The sequence below is a fragment of the Trachypithecus francoisi genome, unplaced genomic scaffold (genome assembly GCF_009764315.1).
Source record: "Trachypithecus francoisi isolate TF-2019V2 unplaced genomic scaffold, Tfra_2.0 Lachesis_group8, whole genome shotgun sequence".
NCBI lineage: Eukaryota > Metazoa > Chordata > Mammalia > Primates > Cercopithecidae > Trachypithecus > Trachypithecus francoisi.
In genome coordinates this window covers 17856293-17879756 of record NW_022681473.1, presented here as the reverse complement: position 1 = coordinate 17879756, position 23464 = coordinate 17856293, and the positions used below count along the sequence as shown (strand labels likewise).

At 40.9% G+C, this 23464-nt stretch overlaps 1 protein-coding gene across 4 annotated transcripts in view; it reads left to right on the top strand.

Annotated features, from left to right (window-relative positions):
- The window catches only part of CUNH11orf49 (chromosome unknown C11orf49 homolog), a 226603-nt gene that overhangs the window by 93082 nt on the left and 110057 nt on the right, over positions 1-23464 (top strand). For all 4 annotated transcript variants that reach the window (XM_033206304.1, XM_033206308.1, XM_033206306.1 and 1 more), the window contains exon 3: positions 13496-13626. In XM_033206304.1, coding sequence (XP_033062195.1) covers positions 13496-13626 — 131 coding nt within the window. The remainder of the gene's footprint in view (positions 1-13495; positions 13627-23464) is intronic.

The window sequence follows — 23464 nt, the reverse complement described above, 5'->3', positions numbered from 1 at the left end:
GAGCCACTGCACCTGGCCTCCTCAATAATTTTCTTTTTTTTTTTTTTTTTTTTTTGAGACGGAGTCTCGCTCTGCCGCCCAGGCTGGAGTGCAGTGGCCGGGTCTCAGCTCACTGCAAGCTCCGCCTCCTGGGTTACGCCATTCTCCTGCCTCAGCCTCCCAAGCAGCTGGGACTACAGGCGCCCGCCATGTCACCCGGCTAGTTTTTTGTATTTTTTAGTAGAGACGGGGTTTCACCATGTTAGCCAGGATGGTCTCGATCTCCTGACCTCGTGATCCGCCCGTCTCGGCCTCCCAAAGTGCTGGGATTACAGGCTTGAGCCACCGCGCCCGGCCTCCTCAATAATTTTCTTAATGGCATCTGGAAACTTGTTTGCCTCCTCTTGGTTGGCAGAAGCTACTTCCCCTGATATCCTGATATTTTTTCAGCCAAAACTTTTTCTAAAATTATCAAACCATCCTTTACTGGCATTAAATTCTCTAGCTTTAGACCCTTCACCTTCCTTCTGCTTTAAATTGTCATATAATGACTTCACTTTTTCTCAGATCATATTAGGGTCGTATGCCTTTCTTATAGAAATCCTGCACTCATATAAAAGCTACGTTTTCAAGACAAGTTAAAAAAATATTTCACCAAAAGTGCAATGTTTTTATGCCTGGTGATGTAGCTGCAGCAACTGCTTCATGAATTTCCTTTCCTTTGCTTACAGTTGTCCTTACGTTAGATTCATTTATCTTGAAATGGAGGCCAACCACAGCTGCAGATCTCAATCTATGATGTATGTCAAGCAATTCAACTTTGTATTGTAACGTCATGAATTGTCTCTGCTTCTTGGGAACACTTCCAGCATCACTAGTGACACTTCTTATGGGTCCCATGGTGTTACTTGAGGTTTATGGTTTTGTACTGAACACGATGAAAAATACATGAGAACCATGAGAGATCACTTTTTACTGTGATACACAGTTTACTGGAGAAATGAACTGCCCATGCAGAGATGATTAGCATCACATGGTGTTTTAAGCAGATACTTGCAACACTTGTGCTCACTGCAATAGCAACAGGAGTTGGCTATGAATGAAATTATTATAGTAGTACAGTATGAGCTACAGTTAATTTTATACAGTTATGATTTAATACTGTATGTTTGCTTACATTTCTCTCCACTGTGAATGGCACCATATATGGTCTGTAAGTGTGTGTGTCAGTTTTGCTAAACGTTAACTTTTTATAACAGATTTGTGTATATTTTAATGTAGTAAATGATAAAATGGACTAGTGTCTACATATTTTATGCATTCATGACATACTTTTTCTTAGTTTTTCCAATATGTGTAGGATGCACAGTTGGTCTGTGAGTTTTTTTAAGTTGTTGCAAATCCTTCCAAATTTTCTAATATATTTATTGAAAAAAATCCATGTATAAGTAGACCCACACAGTTCAAATCCATGCTGTTGAAAGGTCAACTGTATATACATGTATCTGCTCATCTAAGAAAAAAATATGCACACAGGAAGAATAAATCAGAGACCAATGAGATTCATTATCTATAAGATGTTGGTGAGATGGAGTGAAAAGATAAAAGTGGGATAGATATGAAGGTCACTTATCGAAGAATTTTTTTTTGCACATGTCTTACTTTTGGAACTATGTTAATATTTTATTTACATAAGTAAGTATATATTCGACAGGATTGGGGGAGTTTCTAAAATTGAAAACAAAAAAATAAGTGAAGCAAATTGTATTTCAAATGAATAATATACCATACTGAAGGGGGTTGGAGAAACTAATCTAAGGAACACAATATTTGGACTATATACCCTCAGATTAAAACAACCCTAAACAAGTATTAAACTCTAATTAGCAGGCTTCTTTTTCACAGAGGAATGGGTTAGCTAGCTTAGTACATTTTAGGATTAAGCAAATAAGTAAATATGTTATAGATAATAGGAACCTTTTTCTCACTTTAGAAAAAGGACATTTCAGATATGGAAAGGGGAGATGATAGAATGTAACCTGTAGTGTTGAACTGGAATTGAATCAGTGTGAGCTCATAGATTTTGTTTTGTTTTGTTTTGTTTTGTTTTGTTTTGTTTGAGACAGAGTCTCTCCTCTGTTGCCCAGGCTGGAGTGCAGTGGCACAACTTTGGCTCACTGCAACCTCCGCCTCCCAGGTTCAATCAATTCTCCTCCCTCAGCCTCCCGAGTAGCTGGGATTACAGGCAAGTGCCACCACGCTCAGCTAATTTTTGTATTTTTAGTAGAGGGGGAGTTTTGCCATGTTGGCCAGGCTGGTCTCGAACTCCTGACCTCAGGCGATCCTCCCACCTCAGCCTCCCAAAGTGCTGGGATCACAGGCGTGAGCCACTGCACCCAGCCTATTCTTTACTAAAAACAACTGGGCTTCTTGGATAAATGGCTGGCTCCAGGGTGAGGTAGGGAAAGAACAAGATGATCCTGGAACATCTTATTCTATCAGAAAAGAAGGAAGTGATCAGATAATTATGTAGATGTGTCAAAAGGACATAGAAGTCAGCTTGAAGGGCTTCCATGGCCAAATATGGGATCATATGAGCATAAAAATATATAATGATAGTAAAGGATTATAACCTATTGAATAAAGTAAGAATCCATGAGTCCACAATGATATAAATAAATAAGAAGGGAAAGCTTTTCCTTATTGTAGAAGATCAACTTAAAAACGTAGATGAAATGACATAGTTGGAAAAAGATTCACCATTTGGCAAAACCTTCATATTCATTATTGGTTCTGGCAACAATTATTAATAGATACTAAAATTTGTGAATGAAAGTTTGAAGAGTAACTATATATTTCCACAGACTCAAAATATCTTCCCACGGGATACTTATCCGTTATAAAGGCCAACTTTATAGTGGCAAAACCTGGCAGATGCTGCTCTAACCAAAGAATCAAACATCCCCAGTAATTAGACTAATCAGCAAGTGCCCCCAGATGTGATGCACTGAGAAGAACTCAGCGTCACCTTTGTGATGATCCTGCCAAAGGGGCATAACCTGAATTGAATTATGAGGGGGCATCAGACAAACCCAAATGGAAGCACATTCTATAAAGTAACCTGTATAACAGGTTTTCAAATAACTGTTTCATTTAATATCATTTTCATTATAACTGTTTTTTCTGGTTAAGATCATTTTATTGAAGAGCAAGAGGCAGGGAGAGATGGCAGGGAGGGCACCTAGAGCACTTCTACCCCCACCAGGAGAATAGACTCCCTCCCTGCTTCCTCTTGTACTGGACCCCTATTGGCTTCCGTAGGGATGGCACCATGTTTGCGAGGCTGAAAAAGAGACATGGAGCCAGCAAATGAAACATAAGGTTTATTGAGGGGATTTACATACAGGGCAGTCCAAGGGCAGCATGATGAACAGGAGAACTGCTACCACTTATAAAAAAGCATGCAGTTTATACAGCATTTTCACTTAGCTCCCCCCACCCTGGCAATCTCCACCTAGCAACCTTCATCCAACCCAAAACAAAGGGCCTCAAACCCCTGTATGGCCTGTGATCCATGGGATGGATCAGATGGTTCAGATGTTCCTCGTAGATAAATAATGAATCTCTGGGTTGGCCATTCCCAAATTCCTTCACTCAGAACTCTGAACACACATTCATCTTAGACCACAGGGTCATTCTCAGGGTATGCTTCAATTATTTCCGACAGGTCCATCTACCATACACCTGCTCCCCAAGTGGCTCCCCTTGTACTATGGCAGAGGTGGTGGGGAGGGATTTGTGTAACCTCTGCCCTGGAGAGTGGGGAAGGTAAAGGTTGAGTGTAAAATGGCAGCAGCTGGGGCTGGCAGTGGTGCTGCTGGGTGCTGCAGGGCTTACAGGGTTCTATGAAGAGGGCTGAGAAGGTGTTGACTTTGTCTGCCCCCTGCACCTCATGGGGAAACAGTGGCAGTTTCACAGTGCAAAAGTCTTTATAAGCGTCCTCCATCTGGTTCAGATACTTGGCCTGAATCTTGTGTCAGGCCTCACATATCTTTCAGGATTTTCAGGGTTGGGGAAGAGAAGCTGGGTGATGATGATGTTGTATGTGTCAGTCTTGTACTTGGCCAGCTCCTGGAAGAACTCAGGGATACATTTGCAGATGATACAGGTAGTCTGCTCAGGGCCCTTGAACTGTTTGCTGACAAAGTAGATGATGAGCAGTGTCTGCTTCAGCATGGAGGACAGCAGGTCTATGTTCATGTCCCCCACACCTCGCATGTTGCACATTTGTAAGATGAACGGGCTGATCTGGTTCTTGATCTGCTGAGTGTCATGTCAACCACCACCACTGAGAAGTTCATACCCTTCACCAGCCTCATGACTTCAGCATAGCTCATGGCCTCATTGATGGCCTTCCTGCATCAACTTCTTGCTCATGCTCAGCATGTTGTCCTCCTCAAAGAACTCACTAGGCAGCTATGCTGCACCCTGGCTGGCGTCAATCTCCATAGTGAAGAGGTTGTCAGAGCCTTTGACCTTGGTAGGCGCCATTGAGAACTTCTGGTCAAAACCATCTGAGATGTTGTGGGCTAGGTCTGTGGAGATGATCAGAATACTCTCATGCCCTTTCAATAGGTGGATGGCCAGGCTGCAACTGCAAGTGGGCTTTCCCATGCCACCTTTGCACCAGCAAGGATCCACTTAACTTAAGACTGCACTTCTCGATGACGTTGCTAAACCTAGGCTCCAGTGGCTCTTGGAGGCTGACTTTGGGAGACTGAGGTGGAAGGATCACTTGAAGCCAGGACTTCAAGATCAGCCTGGGCAACAAAGCGAGACCACATCTCTACAAAAAAAAAAATTTTTTTTTTTAAAATCAGCCAGGCATGATTGTGTGCGCCTGTAGTCCCAGCTACTCAGGAGGCTGAGGTGGGAGGATCGCTTGAGCTCAGGAGTTCAAGGCTACACTGAGCCATGATTGTATCACTGCGTTCCAGCCTGGGCAACAGAGCAAGTCCCTGTCTAAAAAAAAAAGAAAGAAAGAGAGAAAGAGAGAAAGAGAGAAAGAGAGGGAGGGAGGGAGGGAGGGAGGGAGGAAGGAAGGAAGGAGATTTCCTTAGTTTTAGGAAATATTTTTAGGAATTCCTTATTTCCTAATTTTTATTTATCTTGCTCAGCACTTTAAACTGACTTCTGTTTTTTGTTTGTTTGTTTTTGTTTTTAGGAAATACTGTAGGAGTAAATGAGTGTCATGTATATAATTTACTCATAAATAGTTACAAAAAATGATAATATGTATATACATATGTACTTATATGTCTGTGTGTGTGTATGTGAGAGAGAGAGAGCAAGAGAGAGAGAAAAAAGAGAGTGAGTGAGAGTAAATGTAGCAAAATATTCACATTTAAGTAATCTAGGTAAAGGATATTCAGGAATTCTTTGTGCTATTATAGCTTTTTGGTAAATTTGAAATTACAATACGTCAAAATTTTTAAAAATTAAAATCTTCAAGGAAGAACTCCAACAACTTAAGAATAAAAAAATTGCTCAATGAAATTTGAATACTCATTTTGGCAAAATCTGTTTATGGCAGACATATGGTGTACTTCTGTATGGCCTTTAAGATATTTTTAGGAACTTTTTTGTTTTACTTTAGAGGAAAGATTAATGTCTATTAAAGAACTTTGTAGTTTAGTCAAATACAATGAAAAATTAGTACAAATATGCATTTTTAAGCTTGGTGGGTCAAATGTTTGTTTTGAATTTCTGGTCATGATGGCTTGCAGTGTTCATGACTTAGGCCTCTTACTCATTCCACACACATGGTAATGATATGTAAAATTTTCTAAGAAGAGAAGTTTAAGGACGTAGCCATGCATAAAATTAATATAAATTCATCTTACTAGAAACTCAGTAAAACCACAGTGCAGTACGTGGGACTGTAACCACATGCCTCCTGTGCTCTGGATTCAGAAGGTGTAGGTAACTGAAAGCTCATTTCTTGAATGGTGGAGATTCAAAGTGTTGTACACACAGTGCAGGAGACTGAAGCCAGCCCCTTCTGCCTCCACTACTTTAACAGAGACTCAAAAAAAGTTACGACTGCTACCTGAGAAATGGCTTACATAAAACCTGGAGGTTTAGCCAGGTGCGGTGGTGCACGCCTGTAGCCCCAGCTGTTTGGAAAGCTGAGGCAAGAGAATCCCTTGAGCCAGGAGTTTGAGACCAGCCTGGGCAACATAGTGAGACCCATCTATTAAAAAAACAAAAACCTTGAGGTGTGAGAGGAAGCAGACAGCCTTACAGCCAGGTCTTAGTGGGTCCAACCTCCTTAGCGGTACAGTGACAATCTCTATGATGTCCCTAATATCAGGAATGGAGCCATAAGTCATCCAGTACTAGACCTGGTTCTGGACTAGGGTCTGTCCACAAGAGACAGTTAAAACCTCCCACTTCATATGAACTTATATGCTGAAATTCTAAAATACATGAGGAACACTAATATTGAGAAAGACAGTCAATAAACCCAATAAACATAAATTTACTCCAGAGAAAATAAAAATAGTTGAACATTTAAAACTGACTTGGAGGCCAGGTTGAGGTGGCTTATGCCTGTAATCCTGGCATTTTCAGAGGCCAAGGTGGGTGGATCACTTGAGCCCAGGAGTTTGAGACCAGCCTGGGCAACTTGCCAAAACCCTGTCTCTACAACCCTGTCTCTAGATATAAAAAGTCATGGTGGCATGCGCCTGTAGACTCAGCTACTTGAGAGGTACTTACTATCTTTTAAATTATTCATTCTCTATTCTGTCTGATCAGCCTGAGTAATGCAGATTTTACAATGTATCTACCATGTAGGTTTATTTTTATTTATTTATTTATTTTGAGATGGAGTCTTGCTCTGTCACCCGGGCTGGAGTGTGGTGGCATGATCTTGGCTCACTACAACCTCCACCTCCCGGGTTCAAGCAATTCTCCTGCCTTAGCCTCCCAAGTAGCTGGGATTATAGGCATGCGCCATCATGCCTGACTAATTTTTTTGTATTTTTAGTAGAGACGGGATTTTTTGTAATTTTAGTAGAGACGGGATTGGCCAGGCTGGTCTCGAATTCCTGACCTTGTGATCCACCCGCCTCGACCTCCCAAAGTGCTGGGATTGCAGGTGTGAACCACTGCTCCTGGACAGTTTATTTGTATTTAGTTTGCTCAGCACTTTGACTTCTGTTTTGTTTTTTGTTGTTGTTGTTGTTAGTTCTGGAAAATTATCAGCCAATATATGTACATATGTATTTTTTGAGATAGGATCTCACTTTATTGCCCAGGCTGGAGCACAGTTGCATGAATCTTGTAGAATTGTAGAATCTGCATTACTTAGGCTGACCAGACAGAATAGAGAATAATAACTTAAAAGATAATAAGTGTAACATAAAGAGCTAAAAAACTATGAAGACAGGTAAGAGACATTAAAAAGCTACAATGTATATCTAATAGGAGACAGAAGAAAATGATATAGGGAATGGCAAAGAAGCAATATTTTTAAAATAATTGGGGAGTGCAATGACTCACATCTGTAATTCTAGCATTTTGGGAAGCTGAGGCAGGAGGATCGCTTGAGGCTAGTAGTTCAGGACCAGCCTGAGCAACATAGCGAGCCCCCATCTCTACAAAAAAGTTAAATTTAGCCAGGCATGGTTGTGTGCACCTGTAGTCCCAGCTACTCAGGAAGCTGAGATGAGAGGATCACTTGAACCCAGGAGTTCAAGCTTCCAGTGAGCTATGGTCATGTCACGGCACTCCAGCCTGGGCCACAAAGTGAGATCCTGTCTCAAAAAATATTTATGTGGGCTGATAATTTTCCCAAACTGACAAAAAACAGAAGTCAGTTTAAAGTACTGAGCAAGATAAATAAAAATAAACCTACATGGTAGATACGTTGTAGAATCTGCATTAATGATAAAGAAAATTGTTTATATGGATGATAAGAATGATTAACTCCAAAGGAATGGCAGGAGTTTGACAGCAGTCTGCTTGATATCAGTGATAGGTACGAGGTGACAACGGGGTGGTATCTTTAAAGTGCTGAGAGAAGATAGGTAATAACCAGAATTCTCCATCGAATTAAATTTCATTCCAATAGGTAAAATAAAGATATTTTCACTCACAGGCTTTTGCTGAAAGAACTACATGTTTATGTCTATTAATAAATTCACAATTCAAAAAAAGCTTTGAAAACTTGAAGTTGTCCTTTGGTAAGTTTTCAGCAAACTCATTTGGGGGGTAAACTTGACCTGAACTAGTTCACGGGCTAAGTTTGGTCTTTGTTTATCTCACTTAGTGTGAATACTTATATGTTTCACTGTGGAGACTTTAATATGTTTGAATCCATGGGGTGCTATCCCAACCCTGCTGGAGGTGTCATATCACATCTGGTTTGTGCAATGTATTACCTTTATAAAGTCTCAAAGTTTGTCAATTCCAAACCAGAAAGGTGCCAGGATTTCAGTAAGTGATTATGGATCTTATTAAAGGATGTACTTCAGCAAGAAAATGATTGAACCAAGAGTGAAGGAGCAGAATGTGGGAAACAGTAGTGAGCATGAAAATTGATTTCATAAATATAGGTAGACTTAATTCATTATTGACTTTTTTAAGTAGTAATTTTTTTCTTTTTTTTTTCTTTTTTCTTTTTCTTTTTGAGATGGAGGCTCACTAACGCCCAGGCTGGAGTGCAGTGGTGCCATCTCAGCTCACTACAACCTCTGCCCCCCGGGTTCAAGCGATTCTCCTGCCTCAGCCTTCCCGAGTAGCTGGGATTACAGGCATCTGCCACCGCACCCGGGTAATTTTTGTATTTTTAGTAGAGACGGGGTTTCACCGTGTTGGCCGGGCTGGTCTTGAACTCCTGACTTCGTGATCCACCCACCTCGGCCTCCCAAAGTGCTGGGATTACAGGCATGAGCCACCGCTCCCGGCCTAAAGTAGTAAATTTTACATTTAAAGAAGTATGTTGTCCTCTAGGTATGGGAGTGAATTTTTTAAAAAAGGAAAAGGTAGATATCAAAAGAAATAAAAGACATCCAAATTGGAAGTACAAGGTAAAATATATTCACAGGTTACATGATCCTATGCATAAAAAGCATCCCAAAGAATCCACCAAAAAAAAGAAAAAAGAAAAAAGAAACTTCTAGAGCTTATAAATGAATTCAGCAAAGTTTCAGGGGACAAGAGCAACACATAAAAACCAGTTGTTTCTGTATATTGTCGATGAACAATCTAAAAAGGAAATTAAGAAAAGCAATTGTGTTTAAAAGAGCATCCAAAAGGTTTAGTCTATTAGGAATAAGTCTAACAGAGGAGGTGAAAGACTTGTACACTGAAAACTATAAAACATTGCTGAATGAAATTAAAGAAGAGCTAAATAAATGGAAAGACACCCTGAGTGCATGGACAGGATGATGTAACACTGTTAACATGTCATTACTACCCAAAGCAATCTGCTGATTCAACACAATTTCTTTTCTTTTTTATTTTATTTATTTATTTTTTGAGACAGAATCTGTCACCCAGGCTGGAGTGCAGTGGCATGATCTCAGGTCACTGCAACCTCCACCTCCCAGGTTCAAATGATTCTCCTGCTCAGAATCCTGAGTAGCTGGGATTACAGGCATCCACTACCACACGCAGCTAAGTTTTGTATTTTTAGTAGAGATGGGGTTTCGTCATGTTGGTCAGGCTGGTTGATTGAACTAACTTTCTTTCTTTCTTTCTTTCTTTCTTTCTTTCTTTCTTTCTTTCTTCCTTCCTTCCTTCTTTCCTTCTTCCTTCCTTCCATCCTTCCTTCGTTCCTTCCTTCCTTCCTTCCTTCCTTCCTCCTTTCCTTCCTTTCCTTTCCTTTCCTTTCCTTTCCTTCCTCCCTTCCTTCTTTCCTTCTTTCCTTCCTCCCTCCTTACCCACCTTCCTTCCTTCCTTCTTTCCTTCCTTTCTTTTCTGATGGAGTCTTACTCTGTCTACCAGGCTGGAGTGCAGTGGCATAATCTCAGTTCACTACAACCTCCACCTCCCAAGTTCAAGCAGTTCTCCTGCCTCAGCCTCCAGAGTAGCTGGGATTACAGGTGCCTGCCACCACACCTGGCTAATTTTTTGTATTTTTAGTAGAGACAGAGTTTCACTATGTTGGCCAGGCTGGTCTTAAACTCCTGACCTCAGGTGATTCGCCCTCCTTGACCTCCCAAAGTACTAGGATTACAGACGTGAGCCACTGTGCCTGGCAATTCAGCACAATTTCTATCAAATTTCCAAACAGGCTTTTTCACTGAGAGAAAAAGCTAATCCTCAATCATATGGAATCGCCAGGACAATCTTGAAAAAAGAATATAAAATTGGAAAAATCAAACTTTCCAACTATAAAACTAGCTGTGAAGCCACAGTAATTCAAGTATTATGGCACTGGTATAAAGACAAACATATAGACCACTGTGATAGATTAGGGAGCCCAGAAGTAACTCTTTACATATATGGTCATTTGATTTCCTGCAAAGGTGCAATTCAATAGGGAAAGGACAGTCTTTTCAACAAATGGTGCTAGGAAAACTGGATATCCACATGTGAAAGAATGAAATTGGACTATAAAACTCTTAGAAGAAAACAGGGGAAACTTTTCATGACATTAAATTTAGCAATTATTTCACGGATATACCACCAAAAACATAAGGAACAAAAAATATGAATAAATTAGACTTCATCAAAATTAAGAACTTTTGTGCATCAAAGGATACTATCATGAAAGTGAAAGGACAACCTACACAATAGAAGAAAATATTTGCACATCATATCTCCAAGAAGGAAGTAATATCCAGAATATGTAAAGAACTCCTGCAACTCAACAACAACAAAACAAACAACCCAATTTAAAAATGGGCAAAGGACTTGAATAGACATTTCTCCAAAGAAGATACCCAAATGGCCAACACATGAAAAGATGCTCAACATCATTAGTCAATGGTGAAGTGCAAATCAAAACAACAATAAGATGCCACTTCACACCCTCTAGGTTGGCTATTTTTTAAAAAGGAAAATAGCATGTGTTGGTGAGGATGTAGACAAATTGGAGCCCTTGTGCATTGCTAGTGAGAATGTAAAATAGTTCAGCTGCTCTGGAAAACGGTTCAGTTGTTTCTCAAAAGGTTAAACCTGTAACTACCATATGACCCAGCAATTGCATTTGTAGGTATAGATCTAAAAGAATTAAAGAAGGGACAGAAACCGATATACCAGGAAAATACCGATCAAAATAAAGCTGGTATTGCAATATTATAACAAAAGTATCAGACCCAAAGCCTGGAATTTAGAAAAATTAAAAAGATATAGACTTTCAATATTTCATGTGTGGCTAGCTTCAAAGATACATTCTACCTGGCATCACTTACCTATCTTTCTTATCTTTCTAAATCAATTTCCACAAATATTTATGAATAATTATGAGTTAGGTAATATAGTAGAGACAAAGATGAGTACAACCTGTGCTTACTCCATAGAACTGACAGTCTAATAGGGGAAAGTCCAGTAACTTTAAAACGAAGTAGCAAATTGTGAGCACTGTTAGAGAATTTTAAGCGAGATACGGTGGAAATTGGGCATGGGAGATAAAATCAGGAAAAGACTTTACACAAAATTTGGCATTTGAGATAGTCTTTAAAAGCTATAACAAAGCTATAATTTCATTAGACCATGACCTAGACATCAACTTTTTCTCTCTTAGAATATGAAGCACGCTTTGGGACTACTTTGCTGGATAGCTTCATGAATTTAGGCTACAGTATTATCATTTCAGACTTCATTTGCTGGAAATGTAGCCTACTGCATTTACCTATAACAGCTCATTTCCTGTATTTTTTATTTTCCTTTGCTTAAGATAATAGCACTGCATGGTTAGGTTAACACTTTCGTTGCTTTTGAAAGCCCCTCTACTAACCTAATCTTTTGCCAGCTGATGTCCTCATACTTCCTCAGGGTGTCTTAGAAGTAGATTTCTATGCTAGCTCTCCATGAAAGAAGAAGAGTATAGAGTTTGTTTTTTCATACAGTGCTGTTACTATTAACAGGAAGGAACTGACTTCATCCTAAATGAAAACATATTCTATATTAAAGACAAGTTAGACTCTTTCCCATGAAATTGGTCTTAGAGAAGGGAAACGGAATAGATGGCTCCTGAAATTTTTTCTTGTTCCATTCAGTCAGATTTTTCCCCCGCTTTATATGGTCAGCAAATGAAAACTGGCATTTGGAATTACCACCGTTCCCCCCATTGCTTGCCATCTTCAAATTTAATGTCTGCTTCTCCACAAAGATTAACATGTTTTCCGTTCATGATTTACTTGTCAGAGAATTTAGAAGTTTTCTGGAACCTAAGTTTGCTCTGGTAGGGATGATTACTGGATAATTGCCTATTCTTCAGTGGAATTTCCATTTTTAGATTACACCAGGCTCTACAGCCTTTATTTCTTTGGCAGGAAAACCCAAAGTCAATGGAGTATGTTTTTTTCCCTTCCCTGGCCCAGCTTAAACAATGACTCACTTGGGCCCTGGGGCTGTGCTTCATACTCTCATTTAGGGGCCACTTTATACCCTTGTTTCTATTTTCCTTTCTTGTTCTGTTTGGACCCTTTATATCCTTTGGCACATGGGATTTGTCTCTGGGGTTATTGTCAGAGAGATATATAAAACCACCCCAAACTGGAACAGACACTCCAGTTATGTCCCCATAAGCCATGTTATCCTTATGACAGCTGGTATAGGCCAGGGAGAGTACAGAAAGAATATCTTTTTTTTTTTTTTTTTGAGAATGAGTCTCACTCTATTGACCAGGCTGGAGTGCAGTAGCATGATCTCGGCTCACTGCAACCTCCACCTCCCAGGTTCAAGTGATTCTCCTGCCTCAGCCTCCCGAGTAGCTGGAATGACAGGCGCACGCCACCACACCCAGCTAATTTTTGTATTTTTAGTAGAGACAGGGTTTCACCATGTTGGCCAGGCTGGTCTCCAACTCCTGACCTCAAGTGATCCACCCGCCTTGGCCTCCCAAAGTGCTGGGATTACAGGCGTGAGCCACTGAGCCCAGCCCAGAAAGAATATCTTTAAGGAAACCTAATTCCAAATGGAGTAGAGGGAAAAGTGTTCTCCAAAAAGGAAAATATGAGTGTCAGTGTCATCCAGTTAGAGACTAAAAAGGCTTTCCTCCGTATGCGATGCTCTAATGACTGATTTAGATGTCCTCTGTGTATACCTGTGGAAGGTGGGAAGCACTCAGAGGAACTGGCCTCCAAGAGTTTTCGGAGAGATATGGTTATATGAAGAGACTTCCCCATAGAAGGACTAGGTCTAATCTAGAGTTCAGAATTTTGTTGGGGAGAAAAATTCCGTCTTTTTGGCAGTGGTTCTCTCTGGTCTCAATTCTTCATTCTGATTCCAGCCTTCTGGATTCCATCTAACAATGATTTCTTGATTTTTCTCTTTGCAGTTTTAACAGTGTATGCCAGGGAACACACATTCTCTTTCGAGAATTCAGCTTCGTCCAAGCCACCCCCCACAATAGGGTATCATTTTTACGAGCCTTCTGGAGATGCTTCCGAACTGTGGGCAAAAATGGCGGTAAGTCTTCCCGAATCCTTCCTTCCTTCCTTCCTTCCTTCCTTCCTTCCTTCCTTCCTTCCCTCCTTCCCTCCTTCCCTCCTTCCCTCCTTCCCTCCTTCCCTCCTTCCCTCCTTCCTTCCCTCTCTTTCTTTCTTTCTTTCTTTCTTTCTTTTTCTTTCTCTGTCTCTTTCTCTCTCTCTCTCTCTTTCAAACTTTTTCTTTTTTTTTTTTTTGAGACGGAGTCTTGCTGTGTGCCCCAGGCTGGAGTGCAGTGGCGCGATCTCGGCTCACTGCAAGCTCCCCCCCCCCCCCCCCGGGTTCATGCCATTCTCCTGCCTCAGCCTCCCGAGTAGCTGGGATTACAGGCGCCCGCCACCACGCCCAGCTAATTTTCTTGTATTTTTAGTAGAGACGGGGTTTCACCGTGTTAGCCAGGATGGTCTCGATCTCCTGACCTCGTGATCCGCCCGCCTCGGCCTCCCAAAGTGCTGAGATAACAGGCTTGAGCCACCGCGCCCGGCCCAAACTTTTTCTTTTGTTCCTATAAATATTGTTTGAATCCATGCTATTCAAGGTATTTAGAATACCTCACCTTTGAGGAATTGTCTGGTTTATGTCAAAGATATTACTATTACCACTACCATCACTAATTATACCTATTAAGAGCCAAGTGTAGCTCTTTACATGTAGTAATTCGTTTATCTTTACAAGGGCTCTCTGTGGTAGATACTATAATCCCCATTTTGTAACTAACGAAACTGAGGATCAGAGAGGTTAAGTAACTTGGCAAGGTTACATAGTAAATTCTGGGCCCAGATTTATACCCAGGCAGTCTGACTCTACAGCCCTTGCTCTTGGCAGATATTAAAATGCCATGCAGTAAATACAAGGAACAATGTGAATACAAAGAAAGAAACTCCTGAATGGGGGTAGGATGGGGTTACTGTTGTTAGAGGAGGGAGAGAAAAGTGGAGCAGAGAAGGTCCTCCTTAGAACTGGCTGTTTGATCTAAGCTGGGAAGGAAGAGTAGGAATCATTCACATGGATAAAGGAGAGAAGGGCATCCTAGGTAGAACATATGCTGAAGCACAAAAGAACCTGGAATACTTACATAACAGATCAGAATGTCTAGGGTTTGTGTGGACTTTGTGAAGGAGGTTAGGGGAGATGAGACTGTGAAGGAATAACGGAGCTGCTGAAAGATCATTTTTTAGCCATATAAAAGAAATTGGGCCAGGCACAGTGGCTCAGCCTATAATCCCAGCACTTTTGGATGCCAAGGCAGGTGGATCACTTGAGGTCAGGAGTTTGAAACCAACATGGTGAAACCCTGTCTCTACTAAAAATACAAAAATTAGCCAGGTGTGGTGGCGCACTCCTATAATCTCAGCTATTCAGAAGGCTGAGAAACGAAAATCATTTGAACCCTGGGAGACAGAGGTTGCTGTGAGCTGAGATTGTGCCACTGCAATCCAGCCTGGGTGACAGAGCAAGACTCTGCCTCAGGAAAACAAAAAAAAAGAAAAGAAAAGAAATTGGGGCTGGATGTGGTGGCTCACACCTGTAATCCCAGCATTTTGGGAGACCACGGTAGGAGGATCACTTAAGCCCGGAAGTTTGAGACCAACCTGGGCAACATACTGAGACTTTGTCCTACAAAATAATAAACAAAATTAGCCAGGTGTGGTGGCACATACCTGTAGTCACAGCTACTTGGGAGGCTCAGGTGGGAGGATCACTTGAGCCGGGAGAAGTTGAGGCTACAGTGAGCCATGATTATGCCACTGACTCTAGCCTAGGTGACAAAGCAAGATCCTGCCTCAAAACAAACAAACAAACAAAAAAGTTAAATTGTATTCTCTGGGTATTATTTGAAGGCTTTTGTTTTGTTTTTTAAGTCCCTGTTGCAACCAGGCGCGGTGGCTCACGCCTATAATCCCATCTCTTTGAGAGGCCATGGTGGGCGAATCCCAAGGTCAGGAGATCGAGACCATCCTGGCTAACACGGTGAAACTCCGTCTCTACTAAAAAATACAAAAAAAATAGCCGGGTGTGGTGGCAGGTGCCTGTAGTCCCAGCTACCGGGGAGGCTGAGGCAGCAGAATGGCGTGAACCCGGGAGGTGGAGCTTGAAGTGAGCCAAGATTGCGCTACTGCACTCCAGCCTGGGCGACAGAGCAAGACTCTGTCTCAAAAAAAAAAAAGACCCCGTTGCCCAGGCTGGAGTGCAGTGGCTTGATCATAGTTCACTATAACCTTGAGCTTCCGTGCTCAGGTGATCTTCCTAACTCAGCCTCCCAGCTAGCTGGGACTGCAGGTCCATGCCCACCGTACCTAGCTAATTTTAAATGTTTTTGTAGAGACGGGGTTTTGCTGTGTTGCCCAGGCTGGTCTCAAACTCCTGAACTCAAGGCCTTAGCCTCCCAAAGCACTGGGTTTAGAGACGTGAGCCACCATGCCCCATCTTATTTGAAGGCTTTTAAATAAGAGAGTGGTGTGGTAATATCTGAGCTCTAGAAAGATCATTCAAAAGGCAGTGTAGAAGATGGTCTAGACTGGAGGCAAGGAACATAGAAGTCTGGTAGTAGTTGAGTGAGAGATTAGAGCCAACACTAAGGCAGTATGGAGACGGAAGGGGCGCTTTTAGAGATAGAATCCATAGGATTTGGTGATTGGATTTGGCATTAAGATGAGAGAGAAGACCAGTGATAATTTCCAAGTTTTTGGCTTGGGCCAATGCCTAAGAATATTAGAATATTTTTTTAAAGCCTTAAAGTAATAGCCACAGAATAAATTTCAACTTTTTTTTTTTTTTTTGACAGGGTCTTACTCTGTCACCCAGGCTGGAATACAATGGCACGGTCTCAGCTCATTGTAGCCTCAACCTTCCAAGCTCAGGTGATCCCTCCCACCTCAAGTAGCTGGGAATGTATTTGTGCACTACCATGTGTGGCTAATTTTTGTGTTTTTTATAGAGTTAGGGTTTCACCATGTTACCCAGTCTGGTCTCGAACTCCTGGGCTCAAGCCACTTGTCCACCTCAGCCTCCCAAAGTGCTGGGGTTATAGGCGTGCGCTACCATGCCTGGTCTCCTACTTTCATATTATGTGTTTTTATAAATACCTTTAAGACAGTTTCTTGCTTGCTTGCTTTTCTTTACTTTTCTTTCTTTCCCTCCCTCCCTCCCTTCCCCCTTCCTTCTTTCCTTCCTTCCTTCCTTCCTTCCTCCCTCCCTCCCTCTTCTCGTCTCCCTTCTCTTCCCTTCCCCTCCCCTCCCCACTGAGGTTACAGTAAGTGAATAGGTAGACTCCCTGCTTTTGAATTTATGAGATTCCCCACTATGCTCTAATCAATGCTACTGCTACAAAACTATAACTTTTCTAAATAGCTACTAAATATATAGCTATTAAACTTTTATATATAGTTACTAAATCTTTTCTAAAACTTTTCCACCCAATATCTTATTAGTTCCACTGTCCTAAGAAATAGGTAAAGTGGGTATTATTGTGCCCATTTTATAAATAATGAAATTGTGTAACTTGCAGAAAGATTTCATGGTGGATTAGTATCAAAGCTAGAAATAGAACCCAGATTTACTAATATGCTGATGTGCTATTTCTACTATTTTTACTTCAATCATTGCCTCTTTGACATGTAACTCTGGAGATCATGCATCTCCATTATAGTATTATTAAAGAAGTACTTAGTGTACTGAGGATCGTATCATTTCCTTTACAGAATAAATGCACTAATAGGCAAAAACCAATGTGGACTCAATTTTAAGTGAAGCAACTCAGAAACACTATTCCATTGGTCTCTATATAAACAAAACTGGGAACTGTGAGTGTATAGGTAAAGCTTGTGCTAGATTAACAGAGGTTGTCTTTCCCAGTCCCTTACTCAGTCAGCAAATATTTGTTGTAGACCACCTAGTACAGTCGTCTCTCAGTATATGCAGGGATTGGTTCCAGAACCCCCGTTTATACCAAAATCCATGCATAATCAACGCCTACATTAGTCCTGTGGAACTCTCATATGTGGAAAGTCAGTCTTCCGTATACAGGGCTTCATAGCCTAGAATAGTGTATTTTCGATCCATATTTGGTTGAAAAAAATCCCCCTAAAAGTGTAGATCTGCACAGCTGAAACCTGTGTTGTTCAAGGGTCAGCTGTATATTGAAGAATATGGCTAGAGCTAGTTTCTGTGATACAACATATGAAGATAACTATGGAAAATGGTCTTCAGATAGCCTTAACTTTTTTCCTGATACAGAAGTGGGGCCTCTTCAAGAATGTATTTACTATCACAAGGGATTCATATAGCATTTGGACTCTTAGCGGATGTGGGTTTCTTTATCTTTCTAATAGCAGCTGCCAGTGACTCATCCAGCTGCTAAGAATAAGCAGCTCCAAATTCCCTGTTTCTCCTTGTGCCATAAACAAACACAAAACATAGATTTTATGCTGGCTGTTTATTGTTATGCTTCTTCTTTTTTTTTTTTTTTTTTTTGAGACAGAGTCTCGCTCTGTTGCCCAGGCCGGAGTGCAGTGGCCCAATCTCGGCTCACTGCAAGTTCCACCTCCCGGGTTCACGCCATTCTCCTGCCTCAGCTTCCCGAGTAGCTGGGACTACAGGTGCCCGCCACCATGCCCAGCTAATTTTTGTATTTTTAGTAGAGACAGGGTTTCACCTTGTTACCCAGGATGGTCTGGATCTCCTGACTTCGTGATCCACCCGCCTGGGCCTCCCAAAGTGCTGAGATTACAGGCATGAGCCACCGTGCCCAGCCTATTGTTATGCTTCTTAGTCAGACAGCCTCAGACTTCTTAGACTAAATGCAACATCGGTGTCTGGGTGATCCTAAAATAATTGGTTAAGTAGCTTTAATATATTCTCAGCTTTTTCTAGGAAACTTCAGAACATCTTTCTAAACCGGAATGTGTCAATCTCCAATTTTAATCCAGAATGAGTGAAAGCTCTTGGAGGCAAGATTCTAAAGGAAAGGATTTATTAAGCCCCATTTTATCAATTATAATGCCAGGTACCTACCTACTGAGTGGAACTCCTACTGCATTGTTCTTCTGCAGATAACTTCCTTAGAATGTCATGTGCATACTTCAGCATGATCAAGTGGAAACTAACTCTTCTGGGAGGTAGCAAAAGAAGAGCATACGTATCTAAAAATGAAGCCACCTGTAGAAATCTAAGGACCTGGTCCCTTTTGACAAAAAATATTTTATTCCAGTTTTTACCAAGTACGGGGGTATAATATCATTTCTGCATGACTGAGCACTGATGCTAATTATCTTGTCCAAATTTTAGATAATCTCATGAAGACTGTAATGAACCTCTTGGTATCTAAGCAACTTTAGGCTCTTGGAAGCAAAAAGTTTTATTAGAATTTTAAAAGCCTTTAAAATTACACTTCTCACTTTACTAATTTTTTCTGTATAGGAATATTAATCTGAATTTTCTAAGTCTGGCAAAGATTGATATTCTCTTGATGTAAATCTTTACTTCCATTTAGGGATATCGGCTCAAAAGAGCCTTCTCCAAGTTTATTTTCAATTAGAATTTAATTTTGAGTATATACATACATATACATACATACATATATATATTTCATTTGATAAAATAATGATAGGTACTTCCTCTGCTATCTGTGAAGAAGTATCTGCTAAGGGAATTGCCCTCTTGCTACTAACAGTGAAAGACTCAGAATATCTGAAACAACAGTTTTCAGACATTGAGCAATAGGCAGGTGGGGACTGTGGATTCTGAGAGGCAGTTTCCAAGCAACAGTATAGGGAGAGAGATTGTCAAAGAGCTTAGCAGTGTTATTGAGTTGAGGAGGCAGAGACTGGGGTTTAGGGAGGCTGGAGCAGCCAGAATTTACAGATCAAAATCCAAAAGAGGAAGAAGTTGTTCAGTGAGCTCCAGAATCTTTGGCTACAAACTGCATATGTGTAGGTTGGAAAAAGAACCACCAGAAAACAGTGGGCCAAACAATTTCTGGAGTATACAAGGGGCTAAGTATAATTTACACTTCTACCAGTCATAGTGAAGAGACCTCAAAACACACAGGGCACTGGGTAGAGTTCTCAACAGTTTAAAAGCAAAAAGGATTAAATTGATCTGCAAGTAATTTAACTCTATACAAGAACAAAATTCAATAATCTTTAAAGGAATTTAACAAAATCCAGCATTCAGCAATGCAAAATTCACCAAGTCTGACATTCAATTCAAAATTACCAGACAGGCTAGGCATGGTGGCACATGCCTACAATCCCAGGACTTTGGGAGACCAAGGCAAGTGGATTGCTTGAGCGCAGGAGTTCATGACCAGCTTAGGCAACAGGGCAAAACCCTGTCTCTATAAAAAATTTTAAAAATTAGCCGGGTGTGGTGGTGTACACCTGTGGTCCCAGCTACTCAGATGGCTGAGGTGGGAGGATTGCTTGAGCCTAGAAGGTTGAGGCTGCAGTGAGCTGTGATCACACCACTGGCACTCCAGCCTGGGTGACAGAGAGTAAGGCCCTGTCTCAAAAACAAAACAAAACAAAATTACCAGACATTAAAAGAAGCAGGAAAATACAGCCCCTGACCAGGAGAAAAATTAATCAATAGAAACACAGATCCAGAAATGACAGAGATGATGGAATTAACTAACAAGGACCTTAAAATAGTTATTTTAAATCATATAAATATGCTTAAGTATGTAAAGAAAACATGAATATGATTAGGAGATTAGTGGAAGATATTAAAAAGATCCAAATGGGATTTCTAGACATGAAAAATACAGTATAGTGAAAATGATAGTAGCAATTAACATTTATTAAGTGCTTCTAGATAGATTATCTCATTTTTCTTCACAACAACCCTATGTGTTAGGTAGATGCTATTGCTTCTTTGCACAGAAAATGAAACAGATTTAGAATGTTAAATAACTTGCTCTAGGTCACACACCCAGTCAATGTAAAAGCCAGTGCCAGGAGAAGCCATGAAGCCTGACTCCAGGCTGTATTATTGCTTCACTGTGTTCTGCGTCAACACTGCATGAGAAGCTGGAAATACAAATGAGTAAGTGAAAATACTTGCCCTCAAGGAGCTCTTATTCTAGGAGAAGAAACAGAGTAGCATAGGAACCAACCCAAATGCCCAACAATAATAGACTGGATAAAGAAAATGTGGAACATATATACCATGGAATACTATGCAGCCATAAAAAGGAATGAAATCATGTCCTTTGCAGGGACATGGATGAAGCTGGAAGCCATTATCCTCAGCAAACTAACACAGGAACAGAAAACCAAACACTGCATGTTCTCACTCATAAGTGGGAGTTGAGCAATGAGAACATGATGGACACAGGGAGGGGAACATCACACACCAGGGCCTCTTGGCGGGTGGGGGTTGAGGGAAGGGAAGTTAGAGGACAGGTCAATAGGTGCAGCAAACCACCATGCACACGTATACCTATGTAACAAGCCTGCACATTCTGTGCATCTCTCCCGTTTTTTTTTTTTTTTTAGAAGAAATAAAAATAAACTAGATTATTAATTCAACCCCGCCCCTGCTCCGCCAAAAAAAAAAACAGAGTGGTGTAGAAATAGTCTCCATAGAGTACAGGTGATTTTTAGAGCCACGCATAAGATTCTGTAATAGCACAAGGGAGAAAATAGTCAATTCTGTAGAAGTAGGTGAAGGCTATAAAGGAGCAAACACAGTTGGGATGGATCTTGGAGCAGTAGAAAACTGTTAAGCAAATAAGGAATACATTAAAAAACAGGGAACACGATTTCCAAAAGTATGATAACATGAAACAACATGGTTCCTTTGGAAAGTGGTAAGAAGTCATTGTGGCCAATACTTAACACATAATAAGGAAACACTATCACAGTCCATAGGAGATAATGTGGAATGCTTTTATGTGCCATACACTGAGCAAAATGTTTACATGTATTCATTCATTTAATCCACACAATAAATATATGAGTTGATATGATTACTGTCCTGTTTTATATGTTAAGAAACAAAGTCGGCTGGGTGCGGTGACTCATGCCTGTAATCCCAGCACTTTGAGAGGCCGAGGTGGGTGGATCCTTGAGGTCAGGAGTTTGAGACCAGCCTAGCCAACATGGTGAAACCCCTTCTTTACTAAAAGTATAAAAATTAGCTAGGTGTGGTGGCACATGCCTGTACTCCCAGCTACTCAGGAGGCTAAGGCAGGAGAATCGCTTGAGTCTGGGAGGCAGAGGTTGCAGTGAGCCAAGATCATGCCACTACACTCCAGCCTAGGCAACAGAGTGAGACTCTGTCTAAAAAAAAAAAAGGAAAATAAAAAGAAATTGAGAGTCAGAGAATTAAGTAACTAGCACAAGGCCACAGCGTTTATAAGTAGCACAGCTCATATTCCAACCTATATCTTCACAAAGTTCACATATCACACTCTTTCTTTTTTTTTTGAGACTGAGTCTCATTCTGTTGCCCACTCAATGCAACCTCTGCCTTCTGGGCCCAAGCAATCCTCCCACCTCAGCCTTCCTAGTGGCTGAGAATACAGGCACATACCACCACACCCAGCTAATTTTTGTATTTTTTGTAGAGATGGGGTTTCACCATGTTGCCTAGGCTGGTCTCAAACTCCTGGGCTTAAGCAATCCACCCACCTCAGCCTCCCAAAGTGCTGATTACAGGTGTGAGCCACCACTCTCAAGCCCACAAAGTCCACATTCTTAACTTGCTGTGTATGCTACCCCAGGTTACAAAGGGCTTTGTGTGCACTAAAAAGCATAGGAATGATACAATGGACTTTGGGGACCTAGGGGAAAGGATGGGTTGGGGGTGAGGGATAAAGGACTGCAAATTGGGTTCATTGTATACTGCTTGGGTGATGGGTGCAACAAAATCTTACAAATCGCCACTAAAGAACATACTCATGTAACCAGATACCACCGGTTCCCCAAACACCTATGGAAATAAAAAGTTTCTCCTGAAGTTAGTAGAATCTTCTCCATTTGTGTGGTATTTTCACATGTAACACAGACAAAAGCATGAAAAATAGAATGCAAGGCAGGTAAAAGTGAAAGCAAAGACCAGTTAGGAGACTCTTACAGTATAACAGAAATGACCGTGAAAATGAAGAGCTATTTAAGAAGTTGGTTTGACAGGATTTGCTGATTGACTGGGTGAGGGATGTGGCAGAGAAAGTCAAGAATGAATGCCAGGATGTAAAGTATGACCAGTTTCATCCCTTGCTTGCTTTTTTCCTTTCCTTTTTTTTTCCTTTTATCTTTTATGTTTCACTCTGAATTGACAGTGGTTTTATGTTCATATTTATTCATTCGACAAACATTTATGTATCAGTTGCTGGTGATAAAGCAGTGACTGGGACAGACAGAAATTTTTATTCTTATCAACTTTGCTGTATGATCAGAATATTGACAAAAATCCCTGCTTTTATAGAGCTTACATTCTAGGAATCAGGGAATTGCAGTGGGTCTATCTGATTATGTGATAAAAATCTATTACTTTTTCTAAAATATCTAATGTTTATGGTGGACAAAGTGATGTCAAGGGAAAATGCAGACACTTTAGGCTGAAATGAAGCTGTTGGTCTGACTTCTTTGTGTAATTGCCTTGAACTTCCACTTGATTTTGCTTGTCACTAAGCCTCATCTTCACCAGTAAAAATCATTCAGTGAGGATTAATAGTGCTTTACTACAGGAGTGGGGTGGCTGTCTTTGAATTATTAAAGAGCAATTGTTGCTTCTGTAATGTTTTAAACAAACAAGAACCCTTCCGTGTGGTCTCTTCACTAATGTGGGCCCCACCAGCCAATTATGTTCACCTGCT